We start from the raw sequence: 13,139 nt of genomic DNA on the forward strand, positions 1-13,139 counted from the left end.
CAACCCCCTGGACCGACTCCGGCCCCTGGAACCATTCTGACGGACCAAATAGCAGAATTGCAAGTCAACCCGATGGAGAAGGGCAGCATGGTAACTCACGCCACAGCAGCGTAGCAACGTAGAATCAAGCCCCTTCGGTCATGCCACAGATACCACGAGCAGGCTTTTCATTGTGATAGAGTCAACACTTCAGCTCCGAGAAACGTGGAATGTAAGTGAGCCTAATCTAACAGTCAAGCTAATTCAGTAGCTCCTTTGCTTCTCGATAGTCCCTCTACAATAGCTACAACCCCCTCCGCGCCGGGATCAGCGACCTTGTCCCAATTCTCACCAGCAACATACACAGCTCTTCCCAGACACGCCTTCATTCCCCTGGTGCTCTCGCAACCCTTCCTCGCCGCCTCAACAGCCTGATCAACATCGCCCTTCGCTAACGCCTCGACATAAGGAATCAATGCATCCATAATTGTCCTGTCGCCAACGCGCGCAGGCGTCATGGACTGTAACCTTGTCAGTGCGATGCCAGCTGCCCTAGCCCAAGTTTCCAAAGTAGTAGTTTCTTCAGGCATAGTCTGAAGCGCTGTGGCCAAGGCGTTGACGAAGAGTTCGTAGAGAGCACCTGATGTGCCATCGATGCTGCTCTCTAGCGCTAGAGCGACGCGCATTACTGCTGCGCTTGCGCTGGTGAAAGGCATAACTGGGGATTCCAAGAGGGATTTAAGAACTGCGTTTGCTCCGCGAGACAGGGTTGTCCCACAATCACCATCTCCTACTACCTTGTCACTCTGCGTGATTCTTGGCTCGGCGGCGAGGAGGGATTGGCATGAGGCTGTTATGGCTGCAGTGAAGCTATACGGGTCAACTAGGCAGGATTAGCATTTGCAGACGTCCAGCAAAGGGGACCTGTGGGTTTGAGTCACCTTTGGGGCCGGCGTTGCTAAATGAGGGTTCGGATGTCTCCCGTTTCGATTTGATCACTCGATTCCCGACAATGGCCCTTGGGGTGGCGATGCTGCGTGGCCAGCCAACGGCAGTTGTCACATCATCGATGGCATCAAGCATCTCGGGTGTTGCTTTCAAAAGCGTGATGCTAAAGCCTGAAGCGTCAAGGCTTGTCATGAATGTGCCGGAAAGCACTCGAATAACCGGCAGGTTCTGCTTGTCTAGGCTTGTTAGCTCGGATCAACATCAGAGTCGAGTTGACTCACCTAGACTCTCCAATAGATGGTGAAGGATGGCGCTCATCTCCAGCTGCGATGTTCCACCGAGGTTGTTCAACAACAGCACCGGTGTTTGCCCCCCAAAATCGACGTAAGCTCGGTCCCTGTCATCCATCCCTGTCAGCAACTCCAACATACGATCAATAAGCTCATCCAGTGTAGGGCGAGGATTGAGAACGTAGAGGCCAGGCTCATTGTGGATGCCCATGCCGAGCTCCAGTTGAACTGGATCCCTTTGAGGAGCAGTGCCGGGGATGTTCACATGTCCTTGCGAGACGCCGCAGGTCACGAGATTCTTGGTGACTTGGCTGCCGATAGCGAGTAGCTCGTCAATGGACTTACCCCTTGCAGACAAGGCCCCAAGAATCTTGTGAACGAGCACCGTCCCAGCCAGTCCCCGTCTGCCAACCTTTCCACTTTGTTCACGGCCAACAGCCACATCATCGCTGACGACGAGGACTTCAACGCGCTGACCCCATCGCGCACGAGCCTTCTCCGCTGCTAGATTGAAGTGAAAGATGTCCCCGGTGTAGTTCTTGACGATGAGGATGGTGCCGGCGGGGCCGCCCACTGAGTGTATTGCCTCAACAATCTGCGACACCGAGGGCGAGGCAAAAACATGACCCGATACGGCGGCACTCAGCATGCCCTGTCCAACAAAAGCTGCGTGCGCGGGCTCATGGCCTGCGCCGCCTCCGCTGATAAGTGTGACGTGCTTGGATGGGTCATGGGTCGATCGGGAGATGACTGTTATGCGCGTTAGCTATCAGAATATTGAGATATCAAGAAACTTACTCTTGTTCTCGAGGTCGAGGACAAGCTCAGGAGAGGTTTTGCAGAGCCCCTGAAGCGCGTCTTGGACCAGTGCCTGGCTATCAGTGAAGAAGCTTGTGTCAGCCATATTGTCACTACAAATCTGTACCGTGGCGGCAGCTATATCAAAGTGAACTATTTATTAAATCATGGCTCAATGGCGCCGTGTTCTCTTTAAAATAAACAGATCGGAGTCTCTCATGATTCTTCCAGCGTAAAGGTTGCATCCTCGCGGCTCCGTACATTGATCTCCGTTAGATAAATGGCTCTCCCGTCCCGCTTCGGCTATCAAAGGCTAGTGGAAGGATCGGCTTAACAGCGCCCTTCGGAAAAGCAGACGGCAAGATTTTCCCGAGCCGTCCGTCAGCCCCCTATTCCGCTAACCATTGCCATGTTGCTTCCCTGTAAATCAAGGAGGATCTGCGAATTGAGAGCCTTATACAAACACAACCAAAACATTTCCAAAAATGCGAAGTGCTAAGAATATATTAGAATTAAGTTGTGACGTCTGGTGTTTCCCAAGGGAATAAAGCGGGCGTACTGGGTTCATTATTGGCAGAGAGTCTCGGCGTTGTTGTGCAATGGTGGTTAGTGTCGGATTGGACCCTGTACCACAGCTCTGAGGGTGATCATGTGCCTTCAGTGTCTGGCCGGGTGATCTCTGGCTCATTAGATAGACTAGGGCTAATTAGGAATACTATTTTAATATATTTTTTAAAAAAAAGGAATTATTTTTTTTTAAAAAAAAAATAACATATGAATTAAAATTATTTATAAAAATAATATTATTTTTTAATTATAATATTTTAAGAATAAATTAATAAAATTTTAAAAATAATTAAAAATTACTTAATATATAATAATTAATATTTATATATTAAAAAGTTTATATTTAATAAAAATTAAATATACTATAATTATTAAATAAAAAATAAAAAAGAAAATATATAATAAAAATAATTTTATATTATAATATAATATATTTATTAAATTTTTTATTATAAATAATATATCTTAAAAAAAATCTATAAATAATATAGTAAATTAGAGTTATTAATTAATTTTAAAATATATAAAAAATATATAAAAAATATATAAAAAATATATAAAAAATATAATAAAAATAATATATAAATATATAAATTTTTAAAGAATATAATTTAAATATAAAATAAATATAATATTTTTAAATAATTTATAAATATTAATATAAATAATAATATATTATTAAAAATATATAATATATAATAAATAATTATAAATTATAAATTATTAAATTTAAAAAAATAGATTTTTATATATTTTATTCTTAACTTAGATATATAAGGATTCTTATCCTAGCTTTATAATATTAAAGATATAATTAATTAATTATTTATTAACTATAATATACTACTAATTAATATATATTAAGCTTATTACTTTATTAAATAATACTTATAGCTTAAAATATATTTTTATTATAAATATAATTACTAAAAAGCTAAATATAAAAATCTAGCTATTATATATAATTAATTTAAGCTTATAATAAATATAATTATAAAATATAATATCTAATTAAATAATATTTATAATTTTAATAAAATAGGCTTTTTTATAAATATAGATATAAATAAAATAATTATTATAAGCTTAAAAAGGTATTTAAAGCTAAAATTAATATAGCTTAGAAATTAAAAATAAATTATAATTACTTAAGTAATTAATATAAAAAAGTAAGTAATCTAATTATATATTATTAATATAAGTTAATATTACCTCGCTAATTAATATTAAGATAATAACCTCTTAGGTAATTAAGTAATTATAATAACTTAAAGTAATTAAATTAATAATAAAATTAATTTTAAATAATTTAAATATTTTAATTAATATATAATTAATTAATTAATTAATTTTTATTATCTCTTAAACATTAATAGCTATAAATATTATTAATTAATTAAATTTAAGAAATATTATATAAAAAATTATTTAGCTTTATATATTATTTTATTTATTTTATTTATTTTAATTTCTTAATATAAATACTTTAATATACTTAAGAGGGCTTATAAGTAAAAAATATAATATTTAATTAGATTTTTTATAATTAATATTTTAAAGATTAATTTCTTTTTAATCTTTTATATTATATATAAGGCTATTATAATAAAAAGAAATATTAAAAAAGCTTTTAAAAAAGCTAATTTTATTTCTTTTAACTTAAAAGTTATAATCTTAAAGCTTAATATATAGCTATAGACTTTAATATTTACTAAGAAAATAATTAAGCTTTTAATTTCTTAGGTCTTAAGGACCCTAAGGACTATATTTAAGGCTAGATCTTAGTTTAAATACCTTAAAAGATAAATTAAAAAGTATTAAAATAGCTCCTTAGAGTTAATTCTTAAAGTTCTAAGGTCTCTTAAGAAAAAAATAAAAGTCATTATATAAAAAATTACCTTATTAATTATTAAAAATAAAAACTTATAAGAGATAAATAAAATACTTAATTAATAATAAAAAATAAAAAAAACTTAATTATAAAAAAAAACGGTTATAATAAAAAAAAATAATTAAATAAATAAATATTAATATATAAGTAATAATTAAATTATTAAGAAATAATAATTAAAAAAGATTAATATAATTAGGTATTTAATATTATAATATTTATAATAAGCTAAGATATAATATAAAAACTTATTAAGTAATAATTAAGATATCTAGGGAAAAATATAATAAGTAATTTTAATTAATTAAATAATTTATAATATTTTTATTAAGATTTTTATTTAAAAAGCTAGGTATAAGATAGTAGGCCTTAATAGCTAGATTAAGGTAAAATCATAGATTAAAAGTAGGTCTCTATTATATATAAGACTTTAACTTACCGAGCCTTCTATAATAGCTTAGCTATAGAGCTTTTAGGAGGTCTCTATGTATATAATAACTAGCCAGGGTTATCTTAATTAGTTAGCGGATTTAATAGCCGCCCTATATCCTTATAATTATTTCCCCTCTAGAGATCTTAGTTCCTAAGATCTTAAAGTAAATAAAAAAGCTTTAAATAACTCCTTTAAGTTTCTTAATCTATAAATAAAGCCTTAATAAAAGCTTTTTATAATATTACCTTAAATATTTAAGATTAATCTTTATTCCCCTTTTATTATAATATAAATAATTAAAATATTTTATTAATCCTTTAATATTATTAATTCTATTAAAGCCTTATTTTTATTTTAGTTTATTAATACTTATTAAATAAATAATATTTATTACTTAATATATTTTATTTTAATTTCTTTTATTATAATAATATTTTATTTTCTAATTAAGGTTTTTTTATATATTTTATTTTCCCTTAATAATATATTAGCTTCTTTTTTATAATATTTATTCTTAATATTATTAGTTATATCCTTAGACTTTATTATATCTTTAATAATAATATTAATTTTATTAATTAATAAGCTAATAACTACTTATATTTTAATTATCTTATTTATATCTATAAAATTATTTACTTAATATATATTATTAATATTAATAATATTATTTATATTTATTATAATTATTATACCTAGAGATATAATATTATAAGTTTTCCTAATTAATTTATTACCTTTATATTATTAACTTTTAGCCTAAATTCCTAATAAATTCCTTAGTATTACTTAGTAATATTAGAATTTTTATATTTCCTTTTAAGAATATTACTTAAATAATATTAATTCTCTAGTAAATATTAGCCTAATAACTTTTTATATTATTATTTAGTATTATATTATTACCCTTAATAATTATAATATTACTTAAAATAATATTAAGGACTAATATCTTAACCTAGCTAAGAATATTAATAATTAAATAATAATTAGCTATTAGCTTACTAAGCTTATTTCTTCTTATAAGCTTTAATCTATTTATATCTTTATAAATATAAGTCTTTTTTCCCCTTACCTTATATTTCTTATTAACTTAATATATAGGCCTAAGTCTATACTAATAAGATTAAGATCTATAGTCTTATTAATACTACTTAGCCTACCTATGTCTATAATAATATTAACCTTTATTTTCTCTATTACGCGCTAATTTGCCTTTAATCTACTAAGACTATAGCTATCCCTAATAAGGGGAGAGCTTATTTCTTTTATTGCGATCTACCTTTGCTACTTATTATATATGCCCTTGCTAATATTTTAGCTAATACTCTTACTATTATTTATACTATAGCGTATATTAGTGCTTCTCTTATTCCCTATAGTATAAAGTGCCTTACTAATAATAATAATAATAATAATAATAATAATAATAATAATAATAATAATAATAATAATAATAATAATAATAATAATAATAATAATAATAATAATAATAATAATAATAATAATAATAATAATAATAATAATAATAATAATAATAATAATAATAATAATAATAATAATAATAATAATAATAATAATAATAATAATAATAATAATAATAATAATAGCTCTAATAGTAATTTATTATTTATTCCCCTTACTCTTAAGAGAGTTTATATTATTTATGCTTTTACTTATAATAAGGCTAAAGCTAAGGGTAAGGGCCTAATAAACCTTAGGCCTATTAATAATAATAAGTCTAATATTAATCTTTTTAACCCTTAAGTAGTTATTTATAATTATAGTTTTTATTCTTTATAGTTTATACTTTATAGTTTTTAGTTTATATTTAATAATAGCTTAATAATAATTATCTTTTAATAATTCTATTAAATTATAGTTTTTATTATTTATTTTTCTTATTTAAGTCTTTTTTATAATTAATATTTTTATTCTCTTATAAATATTTTAGCTAGGTATTAACTAATTATTATCTTATTTCTTATAACTTTTCTTTATAACCTTATAATATTTCTTAATTATTACTTTTATATTTTCTAAGTAATAATCTAGCTCCTAAGTATTATATTTTATTAACTAGCCCTTTTATTTAATAAGGTAAAATAATACTTTATTAATAAGCTTATAATTTATTATTTCTTTTACTTTTTATTTATTAGGCTTAGCCTTAAGCTCTAATAAAGCATTTAATATTATAGTATTATTTAGCTAATTATTTTATAATTTAAAGAGTAATATATAAAATATATTATATATATATTAATAGATTTTTAATAGCTCTATAGTATAGGCTTACTTATTATACCTTATAAGGATTTTTATTTTAATAAATCTTAGGGCTAATTTAAGATACTTAAACTTCTAATTTTTTATAAATACTTTAATATATTATTCCTAATAATATACCTATAGCTTATACCTTATATTATAATATTTAAATTAGGATTTTAAAGTATAATACTAATAATCCCTTATTAGCTTATATATTTAGCTAAGTATCTCTAAGCGCTTAATAATACCTTAGATATTTATTTTTACCTCTAAAGGGATATATTTAATATACCTTAGGTAATACTTATATAATACCTTATTAGGGGAGACCTTAATTATTTAATATTAGCTATTATTATATATAAAAGTAGCCTCTAAGAGTTATATCGCCTAATAAATAGGCTTATCTCTTATATATATTCTTAGGTATTTCTCTAAGGTCTAATATATTTACTTTATTTACTTATTTATTTATAGGCAATAAGTAATTAATAATTAATAAAGTATTACCTTTTTTTTTATTAAATCTACTTAGAATTTATTAATAATAAATTTATTTCTATTACTTATAATGCCTTTAAGTATACTAAAGTAGTTTTTTATATACTTATATAATAATATTATTAGGCCTATAGCCTTATGCTTCTTTATAATTAAAATAAATATTATATATTTTATTATATAATATATAATAATTAATATAATATTATAGCTCTTATTATTACTATATATATATTTTAATAAGCTAATTATAAAGTTAAGACTAATTTCTTAAAATAAATATAATAAAAGTAATAATAATTAAAATTTATTATATAACTTATGCCTTAGTATATAAATACCTTAATATATTAGGTAACTCTTAATATACTTATAGATATTATTTATTTTATCTAGCTAATAGAATTTCCTTTTTATTAAGTCTAAGGTTTTTTAAGTACTTATATATCTTACCCTTAGATTATTATAATATTAATAAAGTATTTTTAACCTTAAGGCTTTTTATTTTAAGATAACTAATTAATCTTTATATTATAATAATCTAAGTCTATTAATAATATAGCCCTTATATTTACTAATAATCCTATATATTTTATCTTTTAGCTCTTTATATTATTAATCTTAGCTTTATAATTCTTTAATTAATACTTTAAGCTTTTTAAAAGGTAATAAAAAAATACTATTTTGCCCTTTATAAGTTATTTTATAATAAGGTATAGAATATATTACTTTAAAATAATAATCCTAGCTATAAGTAATTCCTTAAAGACTTAATTAAAGCTTTTTACCTCCTAAGTAATTTATAATATAATAATCTCTTTTTACTTAGCCTTTTAGTACCTAATAGTAATTATAGATATAATATAATAAGTATTATTTTTTAATATATACTTATTATAAGGGATAAGGCCCTTTATTATTACTCTAATAGTATATATATATATAATTATAACTTAAGTCTTACCCTTAAAGCTAATAATAATATATTAAAGCTCTAATAATAATATATATATAAGAGCTAATTTCTTAATTAATATAAGGAGTATATTTTTATATAATACTTCTCTTTTTATATAATTTAATTACCTTAATAAGTTATTAATAGAGTTCTTACTCTTAGGCTAATATTAGATATTAAAACTAAAAGCAAAGAGTTTATAAACCTATTTTATTAATTTACTTCTTAGCTTCTTTAGCAATACTTCTATGTAAAGGTATAGGCCTAGTTAGCACGATCAGGGTAATATTAGAGATATAAGGTAGGTTCAATCTGTTAATTTGACTTTAACTTACTAAAGCTTTAGTAATACTTTAGCGGGAAAGATCTTATATGGCCTAGGACTTATATAACTATCTAAGGATTTCCTAATCTGCTAGTAATATCTAGCTTTAACCTGGATACTCTTATATTCTATAATACTTATAAGGGCTTAATAATTAATAAGGATTAAGAATTTCTCTAAAAGGCCTTATAAGTAATAACTTTAATATTTAAGGCTATTAATTATAGCTAATAACTCTTATTACCTTATAGCTTAATAATATTTTATCTCTTAAAGCTTTTATAATTAATAAATAATAAGTTATTATTAAGAGTTTATTAATTAAGTAAAAATACCTAAGATTACTTTAATTAATATATTTATTTTAACCTTAATTAATTTTAATAAATCTTTATAATAAAGAATAATTATAAAATAAAAGATATATTTTAGGCTTTTAAAGGTATTATTAGCCTCCTTAGATTAATTAAAATCTCTAATTTTCTTTTTATTTTTATTACTTTTTAGTTATTTTATTAAAAGACTTATTATTACTAAGTAATATATAATAAATTTCTAATAAAAATTATAAAATCCTAAGAAGACTTATATATCTCTAAAGAAGGCTAATATGAATTATTTCTTAATTAAGTTAATATATAAGAGTTGTATTTAAATATCTTTTTATATAATAATATATCTAAAAAACTTAATACTTTATTAATAAAAGTTATACTTAAATAACTTTCTATAAAGCTATATTTTAGCGAGCTATTATAAAACCTCTTAGAAGTAGTAAGTATATTTTTCCCTAGTCTAAAAATATATAAAGATATTATTTATATATAAGATATAATATATATTAAGTAAATTAGTAAGTAATTAATAAATATATACTTAGAAAGTAATTAATATATTTATTAATTTAAATAATATAATAATATACTTAAAGTAATTATATCTTATATAAAAAGTAATCTTTTAATAGTCTTTTTTATTAACCTTAATCTTATAATAAGTATTATAAATATTACTCTTAAATATATATTTAGCTCTATAGAGCCTATTTAATAAGTTATTAATAAATAAAAAGGCATAATAATTCTTAATTATTACCTTATTTAACCCTTTATAGCCTATATAAAGCCTTAGCCTTTTATTTTTCTTAGGAATAAAAAGTATTAATATATTAGCCCTATTTATAAAGTATTATATATACTTATTTTCTAGGTTCTTTATAATATATTCTTAAAGAGCCTAATATTATACTTTATTTATAAGGTATAATAAATTATATAGGGGTTCTTTACCTTTAATTAAGTTAATCTTATATATAGCCTTTATAAGTATTAATATATTTTTTATTACTTATTTATTAAAAAACCCTTTTAGTTCTTTAAGTTTTAAAGAGAGCTCCTTAGGTATTTCTATAGGTATACCTATTTTATTCTTAAGTATTTATTAAGTAATTTCTTTTAATATAAAAAATATTATAATATATAATATATAAGCCTTTTTTTTATTTTTAATAATCTCTTAAATAAAAAATATTAAATTAGTAATAATAATTATATTATAATATTATTTATTAAGAATATAATTAATTATTATATTTTTTATTTTATTTATAATTATAATAAAATAATATTATATAAATTATTCTTAAATTCTAACCTAGCTAATACTTATTATATTTTTTGTAATTTACTATATAAATTAATAAAAAAAAAGGTTAATTAATAAGTATTCCCTAAGTATATTTTTTCTCCTTTAAAAGACTTAAGCCTAGGGGCTATATAATTTCTTACTAGCTTAAGACTAAGCTTTTATATAAGCTTTATATTAATAATATTAATCTTTATATTAATATCTATAAAGACTTTAATTTCTTCTTTAATTATGCCTTAGAGAACTAATATAAAGGCTATAATTACCTTTCTAATTAAGACTTATTTTTACATAAATAAAGATAAAAATTTAGGTTTAACCTTTATCCTCTCTAATTTTCTAATAAGTTAAGCTCTTAGGCTCTAACTTTATTAACCTTTATTAATAGCCTACCTTTACTTCTAAGAGGGGTTTAGTTTATAAGGAGATTATTACTATTAATATATATCTTAGCATAATATACTTAGGTCTTATAGCCTAGATAGCTATATTTAGTATACTTTAGTAATAATTTATTTTCTTTTTAATATAACGCTAATATAGGCATACTTAAACTACTTATATTATAATAATTTTATTTTAATATAAGATATAAGAGATACTTAATAAAAGAACTTCTTTAAAGCTTTCTTTATAGCTTAAGCTACTAAGGAAATAATACCTCTTACCTAGCTATTTAGTATTATCTTAGAGTTACTTTTTCTTAGAATAACTATTCTAATTAGTAGTTTAAATCTTAAGGCATTTAGTTTCTTATATAATATAATAAGCCCTTTATAAGAGATATTTTTACCTCTTAAGCTCTTTTTTTAATTTATTATATAAATTATAAAAGAAATAATAGGCTATAGCCTTATTATTTTTTTATTCTTCTACTAAGTTCTTATAGAGTATATATTAATAGGCAAAATATTATATTAATACCTTATTAGGCTTTTAGCTTATAATTATAAGCTAATCTCTTACTTACCTTTCTTAGAGCTCTAAGTTAATATATTATTTCTATATAAATACCTTAAATTCTTCCTATATAAGATCTTTTACTAAGCCTATAATATAATTATACTAATTAATCTATAATAAGTAAATAAGTTTATTTATTACTTATTTAATTTATTATTTTAATATTATTTCTATATAAAATTAATTACTTATATTAATTATATTAAGCTAATTATTAATATTAATAATAATAGCCTCTTAGGTTAAGATCTTATAGTTATATCTAACTAGCTTCTTATAGTTTCTTAGCTAGTTATTTACTAATTAATCTATAAGGTACTTTAAAATCTTTAATAAGAGGTTTTTTTATTTTTCTTTTTATTTATTTCTTTTACTTTTATTTTTTATATTTATAGCTTTTTCTTAACTTATTTAATAAAACTAAGGCTAAAAATAAAAATAAAAAAGAAATTGTTAAGGTTAATTTTTATCTTTTTATTAATAAGATATCTCTCTTTATATAAGATCTTATTAATTATAATAATTCTAATATCTATTATTAGCTTATATTAAGGAGGTTTATAATATTTACTTTATTTGTTAAGGATAAATTATTATAAAGTTAGCCTATAAGTAATAATAGATTATAATATCCTTTAGTCTCTTAGATTAATTCTTTAAGGTCTTCTAAGTTAAGAAAATTTAATAAGATATTTCTTAGATTTCTCTTAGTAATAGCCCGCAGAGTAGATAATTATCCCGGGGAGTAATAGGGTTTTTTTAACCCTTTTATCTTAATTTCGCGCTAATTATTTATTAAGAAGAAATTTAAGAATTATAAGATAGTAGGCCTTAATAGCTAGATTAGGGTAAAATTATAGATTAAAGGTAAGTCTCTATTATATATAAGACTTTAACTTACTAAGCCTTCTATAGTGGCTTAGCTGTAGAGCTTTTAGGAGGTCTCTGCGCATGTAATAACTAGCCGGGGTTACCCTGATTAGTCAGCGGATTTAATAGCTGCCCTATATCCTTATACTAGGATCTTTAATATATTTATTTATTTAATATACTTATTATATATATATATTATAAATCTTTTTATATTAAATAATTTTTTTTAAAAATCTTAAAGAATTATATATAATTAAATTTATAATAAAATATTTAAAATTATTTTTTATTATAAATCTTTATTAGTTTATTATATTTTTATTAAATTTTAAAATATAAAAAGTAAATATATAATATAATTATTTTATTAATCTATTATTTAAATTATTTATTATTATTATATTACTTTATATTTCTTAAAATAAGAATTAAAATATCTTAATTAATATCTTAATAGTTTTAATACTAAAAGCCTTATACTTAAAGCTAGAGGTCTTAATAAGCTTAAATTAATAAGGTTTATTTATATAATTATTAATAGGTTTAAGAATATACTAAAGCTAGCTCTATTTATAATAAATAGCTTATATCTTAATTAATTAAAGAGGTTAAAATCCCCTTTATATTATAACTCTCCTCTTTAATATTAACCTTTTAATTATAATTCTTAATTACTTAAAGAAATTAAAATT

At 23.7% G+C, this 13,139-nt stretch overlaps 1 protein-coding gene across 1 annotated transcript; it reads right to left on the bottom strand.

Annotated features, from left to right (window-relative positions):
- Window positions 1–233: 233 nt before the first annotated feature.
- Window positions 234–2,121, bottom strand: NCS54_01503900 (Dihydroxyacetone kinase; the record flags this gene model as incomplete). Its single annotated transcript, XM_053160151.1, has 4 exons — window positions 234–862; window positions 921–1,163; window positions 1,209–1,967; window positions 2,016–2,121. 4 exons carry the CDS (start codon window positions 2,119–2,121, stop codon window positions 234–236), a joined length of 1,737 nt encoding a protein of 578 aa, XP_053016126.1.
- Between the last annotated feature and the right edge of the window lie 11,018 nt (window positions 2,122–13,139).

Source organism: Fusarium falciforme, chromosome 14 (genome assembly GCF_026873545.1).
Source record: "Fusarium falciforme chromosome 14, complete sequence".
Classification (NCBI taxonomy): Eukaryota; Fungi; Ascomycota; class Sordariomycetes; order Hypocreales; family Nectriaceae; genus Fusarium; species Fusarium falciforme.